A 17694-nucleotide genomic window follows, 5' to 3' on the forward strand; every position below is an offset into this window, starting at 1 on the left:
AAAGCAGATTTTCTAATCATTTCATTGTTCTTGTGACTCTTCTCTGAACCCTCTCCAATTTAGCAACATCCTTCTTGTTGGACACCAAAGCTAGCCAGGATCTTATTGAAGACACTATGGCAATGATGGCCCTGCTATCTGTGGCCGAAATTGCCTTCTTTGCCCATAGAAGTCATGGCATGGTGAGGTGCCATCCCCGTGGAATCTTTCCCCCTTAAACTGCTCTCCATAGATGTCCCTCTGCAGGCATCCCAAATCTACAGTTGGTTTAAATGAGAGAGGGCTGGTAACAGGGTGTTCTTGGTGACAGTCTTTGGTTTTCACATTCACTTTCTCCCTTGATGTACCAGAGCCTGGATTTTATCATCTTTTTGACATGCTGCAAACTCACCTGTTGTTCTAGGCTTTGTCTGGGTGGGTGAGGTTTGGGAAATGGGAAGTGGTGTTGCTTGTTTTGAGGTTTGGTGCAGTCAGAACTTGTCTGGGGATGAGAACTGCTGTCTTTCGCTGCCTGTTGACATGTATTTGGCTACAGTTTGTTTTAGTTTTGCACCATGCCTAGGGAGTTCTGATAAACACAAACGAAAACAAATAAGCAACAATAAATAAATGATTCCCATTTTACAGATGGGGAAATTGAGGCACAGAAATATGAAATGGCTCAACCAAGGAGCCTGTGAGAGAGCATCAAACAGAATCTAAACTGGCAGATGCTCCAAGTGCATCTTTCCACTTCTGGGGCTGAGAGCAGCCTAACCACTCTCCACCTCCACTGTCTAGAGTCTTCTGTGCAGTTTGCTAATGCTTTCTCTGGGTGTTTAAAAATAGTTTATTTGTACTGTTACTATTGCTTTGTCCTCTTTGCAGTTCTCTGTACATGCTGAAGACTGTAAGCTCTTTGGGGTAGGAACCACTTTTTTTTCTGTGTTTGTACAGCACCTAACACAATAGGGTCCTGGTCCATGATGGAGGCTCCTGGGCAGAGAGACAGTGTAGCCTAGTGGGCAAAGCACTAGACTGGGACTCAGAAGACCTGGTTCTATTCCTGAATCTGTTGTTAGTCAGCTGAGTGACCTTGAACCAGTAAATTCACTTCTCTGTGCCTCAGTTTCCCCATCTATAAAATGTGGGGAAATTATACTTCCCTTGTAATTGGCTGTGAGATCTACTGATGAAAAGCTCTGTATGAGAGCTGGGCATTACCACAATACAAATAATAATTGTGCACCCAGGCTTGCTTCAGAGACCAGACATGAGTTGTGAGCCCAGCTTTGTCAGAGGATGTGAGCTATGAACCCAGATCCCTGGTCAGACTGAGAGTGCTACGTCTTCTGTGCATCTTGGTAATCAGTGCTTTTGTTTTTTAACGGAAGGGATTCGCAGAATGGAGGGAAATGCCTGGTTTGGGCGGAAGGTGCCTCCAGCCATTGCGTCCCTCACCAGTACAACACACACACATTCAAGAGCCGCAGTGGCAACATCCGCACCGTCTTCGCCATCCAGAAGTGTAAATGTGGGAGTTATTAGAAACTTCGGGGAGTGAGGGATTGGAGCTTCCAGGGAGGGGAGAGTGCAAATAGCACCTTGTCCTGCCGTGCCCACCCTCTGCCAGACTGTCTGTACTATATGTAAATGAGAGAAGGCTATTTTATAAATTAAAGGTATTTTAAACAGTGGTTGTGTGGAAATTAACTACCTCCAGAATGTTTTGCAACTTTTTAATAAACACTGCGGGCCATAGTCTGTGTCTGGGGAGCGTTTGCAGCTCCTAAGGACTCCAGTGGGAGCCCATGTGTATCCAAAGCCAGAATACGGCCTTGTAAGAGCCAGAACCTAGAAAGGCTAAAGATGGGCTTTTATGTGCCTCAGTGTTCTTCTCTCCCATGTTCTGTGTGAATAACTGCATGCCAAACACACCTGTCTGCGTGTCCTGTGAAAAGAGGCAAAGTGCATTACTACCGAGAGACAATTCAGCTGCGCAGCTAGGGGGCCTTCCCAGGACTGACCCCACCAGGATCCAGTACCTTTGTCATTTTTTAGTTTTTACAAATATACACTCACATACAAAATATGCTTGAACTGTGACAACATGGATAATGCCCCATAACACACACAGACACGGAGCGGAGGAGGCAGGAGAGGAAGGAGGAATCAGGAATCAGGGGAGAGGGAGCAGCAGTGGGGAAGCAGTAGGAATGGGGGAGAGGGAGGCAGGGGAATGTGTTGGAGCAGAGGCCCATCTGGACATTTTCCTTTCTTGGTGTGTAGACTCTGAGCAGTCCCAGACCTACACTGTTCTGTTTTACAAACAGCCCTGCCCTTGGCAATGGGGAAGTGTGCAGAGGAAGGAAAGAATCTGAACAGTTTCCTCCTGCCAATTAACTAAAAGCTACTCAAATTGCTTGTAATTAGCTCCTGTGTATTCTGGATAATTAGGAGCCCTCTCACGCTCCTTACATTGGATTAGAATAAATTATAGACACCGATTTTCAAAGGAGACTTCGACATTATCCTAATCCCATTAAACCTTCATCTCCTGTACCGTGCAGCCCAGCAGGGGGCTCAGATGGGCCAGGCACCCCATGGACTGCCTGGCCATGAGAGGATCCATTTTCAGGTCAGTCAGTCTAGGCTGTGATGTGGGGGAAATGAAAGGTGCGAGGAGAACCTTTCTGCCCCTGCCAGCCCTGTGAGAGTATCAGGAAGAGCAGCACGTCCTGGGTCTGTAAGGAGAGGAGGAGACCAGGCTGCAGTCACTTCCACTGGTGAGACGACTGAAGGTTTAAGGAGTTGCCCAACATTGCAGCCAGGTGTGAGAACAAACTTAGGAGGGTCCTTCAGCAGAGTGTTGCTGGCTGACTCCAGGTGGCTGACCGAGAGCAGTCCAATGTTCTCCCATCATTTTAACCCTTCAACCATTTTCTCCATCAAGCTAAAGTGCAGACTCTGGGATGAGGGCAGCACAGCTTGCAAATATGACTGAAGCAGCCTAACAGCCCAGCTGGCAGAGGCTGCCTGGGCAATTCACTGAACCTGTACTGCCCCCAGCCACCTGCTCCGAGGTTTTAAGGCCAGAAGGAACCAGTCTGATCATTTAGTCTGACATCGTACATAACATAGGCCAGACTCAGAGAGTTCTTGCAGGGGAGAGAACTCCCTAGTGTGTCCCTGACACTATCTGGCCCAGTGACTGGTGGTTGGACTAGAGCGTAGCTTTTAGAAATACACATCCAACCTCAGTGTAAAGACTCCAGGTGGTGATACATTTACTTCTTTGCATCTTATTTCCAATATGAATTGGTCTAGCTTCAACTTTTAGCCATTGGATGTTGTTATGCCTTTTTCTGCTAGATCAACGAGCCTCTCAAAGATATCTAGTATCTCCTTCTGTAGGTAATCATAGGTCATGCTCAAATCATCTCTTAATCTTTAATAGATTAAAAAGATTGAGTACCTTTAGTATCTCACTGTAAGGCAGGTTTTCCAGACCTTGAATTGTTTTTGTAGCTCTTCTCTGAACCCTCTCCAATTTTTTAATATCCCTTTTAAAGTATGGACACCGAAACGTCACACAGTATTCTAGTCGTGGTCTCATAAATGCTGTATACAGATGTAATATCACCTCCCTAGTCCTGTTTTCACATCGAAGAATCATTTCAGCTCTTTTAGCCACAAGAGCGCAATGGGAGCTCCTGTTGAGTAGGTTTCCACCATGACCTCTAAGTTCCTTTCAGAGTCACTGCTTTCCAGACTACAGTCTGCTGTCCTCTAAGAATGACCTATTTCTTTGTTCCTAAATGTCTGGCTGTGCATTTGGCTGTATTAAAAATCAGTGTTGTTTGACTGTGGCCAATTTACTAAGATATCCCATTGCTCTGTCTCAGTGACCTGTCCCTATCATTATTTACCACCCCTCATTTGTGTGATCAGCAAACTTTAGCAGAAATCGTTTTATATTTTCTTCCAAATCATTGATAAAAATATTGAATGAGTTGAGAGAAAACCATTCCCTGAGGAGTCTCAACTCATTGATAAATTCCCCATTTACAATTAGGTTTTGAGATCTATCAGGTTTTTTTTTGAGCAGTCTGATATGTGCCACATGGATTTTGTATAGTGATAATTTTTCAGTTGGAATCACATGGTTGTAAGCCAAAATTCAAGTATATTACCTCAACACAGTTACCTTTATCAATCAGACTTGTAATCGTATCAAAGAATGATATCAAGTTTGTTTGACAAAACCTATTTTCCATGAAACCATGATTGGCATGAATTATATTTTTGTTCCACATCAGTCTTTCCATTAATATTCCTAGAATTCATGTCAGACCTACTAGCCTATAACCAGTCTCTCCATATACCCTTTCTAAATATTGGCAAAACATTGGCTTTTGTCTGGTCATCTGGAATTTTCTCAGTTTTTCAAGTTATTCAGAGTTAACATCAAAGATTGAACATCATTCAAGTTTCAGTGGGGGAGGTTTAGGTTGGATATTAGGAAAAACTTTTTCACTAGGAGGGTGGTGAAACACGAATGCGTTACCTAGGGAGGTGGTGGAATCTCCATCCTTAGATATTTTTAAGGTAAGGCTTGACAAAGCCCTGGCTGGGATGATTTAGTTGGGGATTGGTCTTGCTTTGAGCAGGGGGTTGGACTAGATGAGCTCCCGAGGTCCCTTCCAACCCTGTTATTCTATGATTCTATGATTCATAGATTCCAAGGCTAGAAGGGATCATTATGATAATCTAGTTTGACCTTCTGTGTAACGCAGACCATAGCACATCCCTAACCTAATTCCTAGAGTAGTTCTTTTAGCAAAACATCAAATCTTGTTTTAAAAATTTCCGATGATAGAGAATCCACCCTGACTCTTGGTAAATTGTTCCAATTATTAATTACCATCACTGTTAAAAATTTATGCCAAATGTCCAGTTTGAATTTGTCTAGCTTCAACTTCCAGCCATTGGATCATGTTATACCTTTCTCTGCTAGATTGAAGAAACCATTATCAGATATTTTTTCCTATGTAGGCACTTACAGACTGTAATCAAGTCACCCCTTAACCTTTATCTTTAAGGTTAAGCTAAATAAATTGAGCTCCTTGAGTCTATCACTATAATGCATGTTTCTAAGCCTTTAATAATATCAATTGTCCAGGAGTCTCAGACAACTCCTTTAAAACTCAGGTGCAGTTACCTGGTTTTTAATTTTAGTAGATGCTGTTTATCATCCTCCTTACTTACCGTTAAAATAGAGAGTATATGAGTACTCCTGGAAAGTGACTTTTAAATTCTCTTTCTATGACTATTCCAATGTGCCATAAACACTTGTGCCAGCAAAACTTGATCACACAAATGTTTGTAGAAAGTGATAACAAAAGGGGCAGGAACATAGCTGAAATGAACTCAATGAAAAATTTGAATGAGTATTTGCAAAACATTTTTGTACAGTTACCCATCTCTCATGTATATGTGTATGCTTTGATGGTATGATAGACAATTGCTTTAATAGTCTTAGTATATAACTAGGGGTGGGAAAATCAATTCAGGAAAATTAAGAATTGGGCCTAAACTTTCCCCATTTCCTGAAACAGACCTTAAATTTCCATTGAAAATGGAAGTTAATCTAATTTGGCAGTCTCTCTTGAGCCACTGCAGCTCCTTTCATTCTTCTGGTACCCTGGGCCTTTGCTATTTAGGTAGATATAGCCATATTTTAAATTGTTTGGGGCAGAGACTATCTTTTAGTTATATGTGTATTCAGTAGGTAGCACAATGGGGCCCAGATCCCTGATTGGTGCCTTTAGGAGCTAAAACAACACACATAATAAATAAAAATATAGATTAAGGCATGATTCTGCAAACACTTATGCGTGTACTTTACTTTGCATATATACGAGCAGCTCCACTAAAGTCAATGGACTTGCTCATATATGTAAAGTTACAGTATCTGTGCTTGCAGGTGGGAGGCCTTAGTCATGAACCAAAATGCCACACATACCCCTGGAAATATTCAAATTTTGTGTGTTGCTGCTGCTGCATACAGAGGTTTTGCCCTACCCCACTGCAAAGTCCTGAGTACTCCGCTGGAGACTGTGTGAAACTTTGGGCACCATGTTCGGAAAGATGTGGCTAAACTGGGGAGAGTCCAGAGGAGAGCTCCAAAACGGACACAAGGTTTAGAGAACCTGATGTATGAAAAAAGGTTTTAAAAATTTGGCTTGTTTAGTCTTGAGAAAAGAAGACTGGGGGAGACCAGATAACACTCTTCAAATATGCTGAGGGCTGTTATAAAGAGGGCGGTGATCAAATATTCTTCATGTTCACCGAAGGCAGGGCAAGAAGTAATGGGCTCCATGTGCAGCAAGGGAGAGTTCGGTTAGATATTAGGAAAAACTTTCTAACTGTAAGAGTAGTTAAGCTCCGGAATAGGCTTCTGAGGAGGATCATTGGAGGTTTTTTAAGAACAGGTTGGACAGGGATGGTCTAGGTTTACTTGGTCTGGCCTCTGTGCAGGGGGCTGGACTTGATGACCTCTCGCATTTCCTTACATTTCTGTGATTATATGAAAATCTGATATAATTTGTTGTCCATAATCACACTTTGGTCTCTTTTTGCATTAATGCCTCTCACTTGTCTCCCGCCTGTTCAGTGTCTGTGCTTTGGAGTCTTTTCCCCAAGCCCCCAGTTTTTCCAAAGTGGCTACCTAAAGTTGGGCTCCGAAAGCCAGATTTTCAAAGGTGGGGAAGACCCTGAATTCAGTGATACCTGTGAAAATCAGGTCACTTTATTTAGGTTCCTGCATAGAGATTTAGGAGTCCAATTCTAGGCACAGGTCTGACAATTTTGGCTAAATGTATCAATGTATGTTTGCCTTTTGAATTCCTACCCATACTATTAATCTAAGTCAGCCTCTCAGAACTGCCACAAAACTTTACCAACCCAGGTAAAAAAATGCATTAGCCTGCCATTCCTGCATGGTGCTACTCCATCACCATCTTCATCTGCATCTGCCCCAAGGTTGGGAAGAGGGGGATGCTATCTGGTAATTCCCATTTTGTGCCTGTCCTCTATCTTTTACCCAGGGGCTTAAACATGTGGTTTTGGCAGAACCGTTTCATGGCTGTTCTCCTTAATTCTTTCTCCTCATTGTGTGTGTGCTGATGTGCCACTCATAGTGGCAGTTTACTAATGGGTGCAAGACGCTGCTTCCTTCAACACAGCAGGGGATGCATCTTTTGTGTGTTGTAGGATTCTGGCTAGTCCATTGGTCCTAAGACTGTTGCTGCTTTGTGCACATACAACCAAGCTGTAATTCCTGGTAATAGGTAACACAGACCTGGGCAGAAGAGGATGCCCTTGGTTTATCATGGCTGAATGTATTATGTATTACTTACAAAAATGTATGATGTATTACTAAGGTCCTTCCACACACAGTGCCACCTTTTCCCCAGACCCTTCCAGAGCTAGGCACTTCAAAACCTTGGACTCAGACTTACAAGAAATACCCACTTCGTTGGATGCATCCGATGAAATGGGTAGTCACCCACGAAAGCTCATGCTCCAATACGTCTGTTAGTCTCTAAGGTGACACAGGACTCTTTGCTGCTTTTACAGATCGAGACTAACACGGCTACCCCTCGGATATAAGAAATACTCAGTTAAGCTCCCTGCCCTCATGCATAGCCCTGGCAATGCTTGCTAGTGAAGTGCAAACGTACAAAGGAATTCAGGAACATAAGGATTGTCAGACTCTATCAGAGCTGAGGTCTATTTAGTCCAGTATCCTGTCTCTGACAGGGGCCAGCACCAGGTGCTTCAGAGGAAGGTGTAACTAAGAACCCCCTGGTAGCAGATGTGAGATAATCTGCCCCAACCTCCACCCCACATAGGTCTCATCCTGGTCTCTAATAGTTAGAGACTGGCTTAAAACCTGAAGCACAAGGTTATCTACCCCTTCTGGAAATTGTTGTTATAATGAATTATGGTAGCGCTGGATATTCTTGATATCCATAGAAAAGTCCAATGCTTCTTTGAATCTTGTTAAATTCTTGGCCTCAATGAGTTCCACAGTTAATCGCACACTGTGTGAAAAAGCATTTCCTTTCATCAGTTCTGAATTTCCCACGTGTTAATTTCATTGAAATTCTCCCAGTTCTTGTGTTTGTGGCAGAGATAACAAATGGTCCTGATCTACATTTTCTAGACAAGTAATTATTTTTTAGACTTTTATTATGTCCCTTCATATTCATTTCTCTTCTCAGGTAACAGTCCCAGTCTTTTCAATTGCTTTTCATATGAGAGTTTTTTCTGCCTCTTGATGATTCTTGTCGCTCTTCTCTGAATCCCCTCTAGCTCTACTAAACCCTCTTTGACTTGAGCTGTCCAGTATTGCACACAGTATTCCAGATGAGGCCACACCATTGGTTTGTATAAAGACCATGAAATGCCCCACTAAGGGGCTGTTTCACACACACAGAATGACTGTATAATGTTACTCCCCCCCATACCCCCCCCATGAGATGGCAGCTCCTTGCTGGATTGTTCTTTTGGGAATGGGGAATATTTGCCTAAAACACGGGAACATAATAACAGGGAATCCTCTAAACCATCATTAGCCTCTTTAATTGAGACTGTGCAGCTGGAAACGAGGAGGACAGGGTAGTTCAGTGTGTCCAGTGTGATCCCTATATTGCTGCTGGCCAGGCCGTGCTGAGGGTCCCGTTGGATGGAAGATAAAAGCTTCCTGATGTGGAGTTGTGTTGGCAGAGAGAAAATGGCGTTGGCTGTGAGGGAGAGGTAAGGTCATGCTATTGCCATTGCCCTCCCTAGAGAGCTGAGTTAAGGTTCCATGGTTGGGCCGTGTGTGAAGCAGCCCGTTAATTGTACATGTTCTACTTTTCGTCAGTCTGTGCTTTGCTGTTCCTTCTCATACTAACGTTCTCTTCAGGGATATGGGGTGAGAGGAGGCGATTTCAATGGGAATTGGGTGCCTAGATAACTTTTGGATCTGGCCTTTGTCTCTAACCCGGAGTGGGTTTACTCATCTGCCATGGCTGGGACAGCAGGTCTTTATAGACAATGTTAGACATTGCTCTGTGTCTCAGGGAGCTTGACTTCCCCCTGATACTAGTGCTGCAGAGAGAACCACTGCCAGAGAGTCCCTGCCTGCACAACAGCTCCCCTGAGAGCCACAATCTTGTCAAAGAAAAGAGCCTGATCACTACTAGGGAAACGTATGTCACAACATTCTCCCCATGTCTGTCCCCAGACTTCCCCCTGATCTCATCTGGGGTACAGTGCTAAGGTGACAATGAGATCAGGAGGACTTGTGGCACCTTAGAGACTAGCAAATTTATTAGAGCATAAGCTTTCATGAGCTACAGCCCACTTCGTCGGCTGCATAGAATGGAATATATATACAGATAAGTTGGAAGTTACCATACAAACTGTGAGAGGCTAATTAGTTAAGATGAGCTATTATCAGCAGGAGAAAAAAACTTTTGTAGTGACAATCAGGATGGCCCATTTAGACAGTTGACAAGAAGGTGTGAGGATACTTAACATGGGGAAATAGATTCAATATGTGTGGTGACAATGGTGAACAATGCATGTCTCAGAGATGGGAGTGTAGTGAACTGGGGTAACGTGGCTTCAGAAACACCTGGAGCGTAATCACTATTGTCAATTTAAAACCAAAACCCTTACACAGAGCACAGCAGTGACCCATGGTCCTGCAACATGCCCAAATATGCCCTCAATGTAACTGTGATGTACCCCCAAAGGCCCCCACAGAGCATCCCCACCACCAGAGAATGGATGATGGGGAATGTGGGATGTCCCAAGAGCTTTAAAAGGCTCCTGAGGCACAGATCTGCCCTAAACAAGCCAAAATAGCCTCTTAGGGAAAGGTCATTATAAGCCTTCTAAACAGAGGCTGCTCAGACAATCTGCCAGCCTAGGCAAAACTTCAGTGTGCCTCCCCGCTCCTCATAGGCCTAGGTTGGCGTATTTGGCCCTGACACACAGGATCACAACACCACTCAAATTTGGTTCTACCACCCCTCCATCAGGAGTGGCCAGGCCAGCACTGCCATCCTAGACAGCTGCATAGTTTGTTTATAGCTAGAGCGGCCTCTGGTCCTAAGGCTCAGTTCTGTTCTGTTCATTCCCTATGAAGTACCTGGCATTTGCCACTGTCAAAAGACAGGATTCTGGGCTAGATGGACTTTTGGTCTGACCCAGTATGGCTGTTCTTAAGGGATGGTGAGTCCCCCCAGTATTGCCAACCTCAAGTGTTCAAAAATTTTGACTCAGGTCCAAAAATACAAGAGATTGGCCTAAAAATCATGAGGGTTTTTTAAAATTTTGAATGTGGTAGTGGGGAGTTTCCCCCTTAATCTTCAGGTTTCTGAGACTTTAGGTTACTCTCAGGGCATATTTTCAAGCTTTTAACCACAAGGGTTAGAAAATTACATTAAAAAAAGTAAGAAGAAAGAAACTGAGATTTTGACATAATCCCATGACTCCAGAAACTGGGGATTTAAGAAAAAAACACCAAATATCGTGAGACTCACAGTAAAGTCACAAAAGTTGACAAGAAGTGACCCAACGGCTGGAGGGGTGGGCATGGCCCCTCTGTGCTTCCTACAGCACCTAAGGTGGTGGTCGGGTCACTACACAAACCACAGAAGAGAGTCTCTGGCTTTGTCTTCCAGCTCTCCAAACTGCTTTTCCTAGGCACCCCATTCTCTACTCCCTCCCTGCACAGCAGAGGTCCAGGCCCCCTCCCGAGCCCAGCTTCTGCCCCACTACCTGAGAAGGCTCTGTTCAATCCCCATCTCTCCAATGCCTCTTCCTTCTCTCTACACAGCTCTTCTGTGAGGCAGGGCAGGAGTATTATTCCCATTGTACCCTGGGAACTGAGGCCCAGAGAGATTAAGGCCAAAATTACTAGCCACCTAGAAACATTCTGTGGTAAATGTCTTACCCAAGAGCACATAGGAAATCTGTGCAGAGATAGAGATAGAAACCAGTCCTACTGTGGTCCATTGTATCAACCATAGGCTCATCATCTTTTCTTTCAAACTTCTTGCCTCATTCACTGCACAGACCTGTGTTTGTGTGCAACTGTTTACAAGGAAAATTCATCTGCATGTCTCACTGTGTTTAGCAGAGATGGATATGCAGGAATAGGTGCACTGAACAGTCTGCATAGACAAGGACATTCATTTAGCTTAATTACTGGTTGTGCTACATGAGGGAGCTAGTTTTTGTTCCTGGCTCTGTCTGACATGACCTTGTGAATCCTTTCTCACACTTCCAAATTCCTAGTTTTTCAGGTTGATTTGACATTTTTGTACATTTTAGAAAATGCAAAATCCAGTTTGATAGAGACACTTAGCTAGGGTCGGTCCTCGGGCCGGTTTTGTTCAATATCTTCATAAATGATCTGGAGGATGGTGTGGATTGCACCCTCAGCAAGTTTGCAGATGACACTAAACTGGGAGGAGAGGTAGATGCACTGGAGGGTAGGGATAGGATACAGAGGGCCCTAGACAACTAAGAGGATTGGGCCAAAAGAAATCTGATGCGGTTCAACAAGGACAAGTGCAGAGTCCTGCACTTAGGACAGAAGAATCCCATGCACCGCTACAGACTAGGGACCGAATGGCTCGGCAGCAGTTCTGCAGAAAAGGACCTAGGGGTGACAGTGGACAAGAAGCTAGATAGGAGTCAACAGTGTGCCCGTGTTGCCAAGAAGGCCAATGGCATTTTGGGATGTATAAGTAGGGGCATTGCCAGCAGATCGAGGGACGTGATCGTTCCCCTCTATTCGACATTGGTGAGGCCTCATCTGGAGTACTGTGTCCAGTTTTGGGCCCCACACTACAAGAAGGATGTGGAAAAATTGGAAAGAGTCCAGCAGAGGGCAACAAAAATGATTAGGGGACTGGAACACATGACTTACGAGGAGAGGCTGAGGGAACTGGGATTGTTTAGTCTGCGGAAGAGAAGAATGAGGGGGGATTTGATAGCTGCTTTCAACTACGTGAAGGGGGGTTCCAAAGAGGATGGATCTAGACTGTTCTCAGTGGGAGCTGATGACAGAACGAGGAGTAATGGTCTCAAGTTGCAGTGGGGGAGGTTTAGTTTGGATATTAGGAAAAACTTTTTCACTAGGAGGGTGGTGAAACACTGGAATGCGTTACCTAGGGAGGTGGTGGAATCTCCTTCCTTAGATATTTTTAAGGTCAGGCTTGACAAAGCCCTGGCTGGGATGATTTAGTTGGGGATTGGTCCTGCTTTGAGCAGGGGTTTGGACTAGATGACCTCCTGAGGTCCCTTCCAACCCTGATATTCTATGATTCTATGATTCTATAGCCTTAACTAAACAGGGAAACAGAAATTCTATCAAGGGTATCCCCAAGCTCCCCCATTCCACCTAGTGAGCAGCATGATCTCCATAGCCTCACCACAACCCTCTGCTAGTTAAGAAAGCAAACACTTTACAAAGGGGTTGCACAAATATTTTCTAGACAACAGTAGAATGCTGAGAATCATGCGTCCTGGTTTCTCTTCCTGGATCTGGGAGAGGAATGTACAGATTGAACACCCAAGAACAGAGATTTAGCAGGTGTCTGCTGAAAAGCAGTGTGACTAAGGGGATAACAGTCTTTCATGTTGAAGATGTGGGCTCTATTCACTCCTCTGTTTAAAACGGCTTTATGCACTTTCTCAGCCACTTTATGAGTAAAGTGAGCGAAAGGGGACAGGTTTCAGAGTAGCAGCCATGTTAGTCTGTATCCACAAAAAGAAAAGGAGGACTTGTGGCACCTTAGAGACTAACAAATGATTTGAGCATAAGCTTTCGTGAGCTACAGCTCACTTCATCGTGAAGGGAATAGCTTTGGCTGGGAGGGGCCCATATTAAGGCCAAGAGCTCATGAGCAATCTGGGGTTGCTCTCACACTTCTCTTGGCTTTTCATCCTGGCATGCTTGAGGTGTACCTCATCTTCACCAGCCTGGCAAACGGTTCTTATTTCTCATGTGTATTGTGGTAGCACCTGGAGCCTGCCATGGTAGTCCAGACACGTAGTGACACAGTCTCCACCCTAAAGAATATACATTATAAATGGCCATGACAGACAAAGGGTAGGAAGAGAAACGGAGGGCAAGTGACTTCTCAGCAGGGTAGGGACAGAGCTGTCCCACAGCAATGCCTGATCCACTAGCCCCGACTGAGCACTGATTTGCTGTTAGGAGGTAGTTCAGTGCAACAACCATATGCCCAGGAGTTGTTTTCACAGCAGGGAATGGGGTTTGAGCCCCTCTATCCAGTCAGTATGGGACTGTGTCTACAGTATTAAGCTATTTTAATCACCTGAGCGTCTAACCCTGCTCAGAACAGATCTAGATGGTTATAACGGTGGTGGTTGAAGGTGGTGGGTCTATTGCACTTCTCCCGAGGTCCAGGTATTTGTTTTCAGACTAGTGGCAGTCTGTTGTCCCTGCCCTCTCTTTCCTCCCCCCACCCCCCAATGTTATGCATGGTTTGAAGTATCTTCCTTGAATATTGCACTAGAAAATGTCTCTTGGCCCTGATCTCTCATCACTCTGGACAGTGGTTCTTATCTGTCAGGTGCATTTCTTACCTCTGCTACATGAGGGGCAGAGTCCATTCCACCCTTTTCTACACTCTTTGTTCAGAGCTGTTCAATTCCTGAGCACAAAGGTCCTCCTGTTTGCCCCATTAATGCCATCATTAGAAGGCAGTTAGTCTCCTATGGAGAGCAAACTCGGCTCAGCCAGTGCCTTACTACAATGGACATGGATGTTTACTCCAGAGAGCAGCGCAGGTGCCCTTCCTGCCTGCTCCCTTCCCTCCACATTCTGCTCTCAAATAACAAGAGTACACAAGTGGGCTTCCTGCTCCATACAGCTTGTGTACTGGGCTAATTGCTGAAAGGCGTTCAGTAGCCCAGTTTCACACCTTGTTAGCGCTGCAATTAGCTCTCTTTACCCTTCCTGATGGCTCATTTACATATTTGACTTAATTCCATCTCTCCCCCCTGTTATAAATGTGGTGCTGGATAGAGGGTGGGAGTTATGCAGGGGGACTGGAAGAGGACAGCCATGCTGAGACTCCTGTTGCTGCTGCTTCTTGCCAGGCTGCAAAGCTGCAATCCCAGACCCCCCAATGTCCTTCCAGAGGAGGATTCAGAAGACACAAGAACAGAGGCTCTTAGGAGGCTTTTGGAAGTATTTGGCATAGAAGACCCTCCCCGCTCTCCCCATCATATCAAGCAGCCTCCCCAGTACATGGTGGACCTGTACAACACGGTAGCAGGAGCTGATGGCATCACCAAAGACCCTGACATCCTGGAGGGAAACACCGTCCGCAGCTTCTTGGATAAAAGTAAGAACTCTTGGTGGCTTCGGTTGCCCTAATGATCTGCTAGAGTTTGTGTGTAGTTTTCCAGGGCTCTTGGTGCTTGTTTGAATCCTAGAAGCCAAGGGGAGGCCTGGAGTAAGCAGTATCCCATATGCGCTGATGAAGCACATCCTCCCAGAGAATGTGCAGCATCAGAATAGAGTGTTTAGAATGTGCCCATGTGATGTTCCTTTTAGTTTGGCTGAAACTGGGGTCACCAAAGTTTCTAATCTGACCCTTTGGTCCAGCTCACAGTGATGAGATGCATTTCCTGTTCATCTTATCGAGTGTGGCTAAGAACGAGAGGATCCTGACAGCAGAGCTGCATCTCTTCAGACTGCGGACTAAGGTGGCTGAGGGACCTTTCTACAAGAGACATCACTTCTGCCAGGTAAGGAGAGATGAGAAGCGCACATGCCTCTGCTTGGAAAGTGCATGGGCCATATTCTGCTCTAGTGACACTACTATGAATCTGGAGTGACTCTTGTACATTTACTGAAAGTGGGATTTGGCTCCTGGTTTGTGTGCTGACCTCACCAAAGTTGGATCCTTACTGACTTAAGCTAAATCAATATAAACCACTTTTAAATCAATTTCAGTGTCCACACAATAAGTTGCACAAATTTAAGTAAATCAGTTTCTAAAAAATTGGTGCAATTTTTATGGGTAGACCAGGCCTTAGATTACAGAGGTTTCTGACTAGGCTAACTTGACTTTCCCCCATCTCTTCTCCTTTAAAACATAGACTTTCAATGAGATTTTCCTCTTCCAGTGGCTCCTGGTGCTAACTGCCTTGTATTCCCTATCCCCAGGTGAGTGTCTATCAAGTCCTGGACAAGAACAAACTGGATTCCTTTGAAGGGAAGAAGCTGCTAGCAGCCAGACTTATCGCTTTGCAGGGCTCTGGCTGGGAGGTGTTTGGCATCACACAAGCTGTAAGTGTCTTCAGCCTAAATTCAGATGTGTACAGAGAGGAAGAATGAAACCTTCCTATCTCTTCTGTCAGCAAACTGAGCTCCCAATGCCCTTCCTTGGCCTCCAGCTGCTTCAGCCTAGAGGGGCAGCTGCTGGGGGAGGGGAGGGAGGGGATGTCTGTCAAGGCTTTTCTGACAGGTTTCAGAGGAGCAGCTGTGCTAGTCTGTATCCGCAAAAAAGAACAGGAGGACTTGTGGCACCTTCGAGGCTTTTCTGTGCAACCATTTGAAAAAGCTGGCTGAGTCTGCTGGCCCTCTCCTTTGACACTGCAGCCTTGACAGCAGATCCAGCCATTTCACAACCCTGGGTTCTTGAATCAACAGAGGTGACCTGCAGGGGTTTCCACTGAGGCTGTGCTAGCCAGGCCAGCCGGGTTTAAATCTTATTTACAGAACTGCTTTTGAACCGTATTGAAATGGCTCCTCTAGAACCAGATGTAGCCCTGAGTAACACAGCTGTGAGCATGGACAGCCCAGATGTTACAGTACAGATGTCGTTAGGACACTGGCTATAATCTTCACAGTCTGAGAAAGGGACAGAGAAGTCTGGATTTCTGCTAAAATTTAGTTTGAAGTGAGGTTATGATCAGGAAAGGGGAGATGGAAAGCTCAGTGGTTTGAGCATTGGCCTGCTAAACCCAGGGTTGTGTCTTGACCACATCCATAATCCACCATTTGGGTCAGGCTCCGAAGGGATGATCCAGGAGCCAGAAAGAACCCACCATGACTGATCCTTGGCTGAGTTTGCAGGGCTGGTGGCAACCAGGAACAAACATCTCTTCCCTTGGCAATGGGGCGTCTTCCCTCGAAACCAGAGAGACTGAGCCCACCACGCCAAGGGGCAGGTGGTGTAGTGTTGAGAGTGTGTATTTCGGGAGAGACGCCTGGCACCATGTGTATATTTGCAGGGTGACATCCGGTGCAGTGTCTACATATGTGGGGTGATACCAAGAGCAATGTACATATTTTTAATATGAACCATGGTAAAAAATATATGCTCAATATCACAAACCAGGTGTGTCTAGATCCATGGTTATTATGAAACAAGAAGATATTTTCCAGAAATATTAACTAATGTAAGAACTAGTCAGGAGAGAAAAGGCACCAAGGAGATGTGACGGGCTTCCTCTGTAAGGGCTTGAGAGGCAATGTGTCCATTCGCTTATAGAGCAACCTTTAGCCATCGGTCACAGGATTCTAGAATAAAGGGTGAGCTCTGGGCCCACTGAGAGCTGCACAGAAATAGCACCGGCCGGGGTGTCTGGGGAGCTCTGGCTCCAACCTGGGATCAGACCCAAGCGGAGTTGTTCTCAGGGAAGCTCAGTTCATCTCCTTTCCTGACTGCAGGGCTCAGCACAGGCAAGGGCAGGGACACGTGTGCTGCTTGTCCCCCTTGGCTGCATGCAGGATTCAACCCCAGGACAGGGGAATAGCAGGGCTGGTGAGCCTCACTGCCCACTGCTGATCTGTGTGTTAGCCATCATCAGGCAGGGCTGGCTGTAGGTGTTTGGACTGACACAATCTGAGGACTGAGACGTCCTCACTGGTTTGGAAGATGCATAGGTACCCAGTATCTCCTTTCTGTACCTCACGGTGCCTTCCTGGGGGCTGGGTCCTGTCCCTTCACAGGTGCTGCTGCCATGCTGACTGTTGTGTGGTTTTGCAGGTTCGTGACTGGATGGAAGAGGACAGCAGTAACCACGGCCTGCTGGTGACTGTCCGCGGCTTGGGGAGTGCTCCAGTGGATCCCAGCATGGTGCGATTTGCATCAGGAAGAGATCATCATGAAAGCAAGAAGCCCATGCTGGTTCTGTTCACTGATGACGGGAGACGAGGAGCTGCTCTGCCCATCAGCAGCCTCCCAGGTCAGGCAAACCCACCCATGCTCCGCAGGGAAGGACACAGAGTCGATGAAATAATGAGGGAATAAAGTGCAGCTCTTCTCTGCAAAGGGGCTGCAATCACTTCCTTACTCACCATTCGAAGTCACGGTTGCTGGGGCCCAGATCTGCAAAGGTATTTAAGCACCTAACTTCCATCCAATGGGAGTTAGGTGCCTAAATACACTTGAGGATCTGGGCCCTGCTGACTAAACTAGGGGTCACTGCTTTGAACGCTTCTAACCCGTTTGGAGCCCAGGCCAGCTGTGGGAGGGGGGCTTGGCTTGTCCATGGCTCCATGCCTCACCAGCTAAGTTCCAGCTATACTTGCTCTTGTTCATCACGGGTGCAATGCAGGGAGCCAGGGACTCTGATCCAGGGTGAGTTTGCAGGGCTGGCAGC

General features: G+C 45.7%; 1 protein-coding gene across 2 annotated transcripts in view; it reads left to right on the forward strand.

Annotated features, from left to right (window-relative positions):
- Nucleotides 1-17694, forward strand: part of LOC140903239 (bone morphogenetic protein 2-like) — a 33594-nt gene that overhangs the window by 13757 nt on the left and 2143 nt on the right. For both annotated transcript variants that reach the window (XM_073324201.1, XM_073324202.1), the window contains exons 5-8: nucleotides 14176-14423; nucleotides 14687-14829; nucleotides 15251-15373; nucleotides 17079-17277. In XM_073324201.1, the coding sequence (XP_073180302.1) occupies nucleotides 14176-14423; nucleotides 14687-14829; nucleotides 15251-15373; nucleotides 17079-17277 (713 nt within the window). The remainder of the gene's footprint in view (nucleotides 1-14175; nucleotides 14424-14686; nucleotides 14830-15250; nucleotides 15374-17078; nucleotides 17278-17694) is intronic.

The sequence above is a fragment of the Lepidochelys kempii genome, chromosome 25 (assembly GCF_965140265.1).
Source record: "Lepidochelys kempii isolate rLepKem1 chromosome 25, rLepKem1.hap2, whole genome shotgun sequence".
Lineage (NCBI taxonomy): Eukaryota > Metazoa > Chordata > Testudines > Cheloniidae > Lepidochelys > Lepidochelys kempii.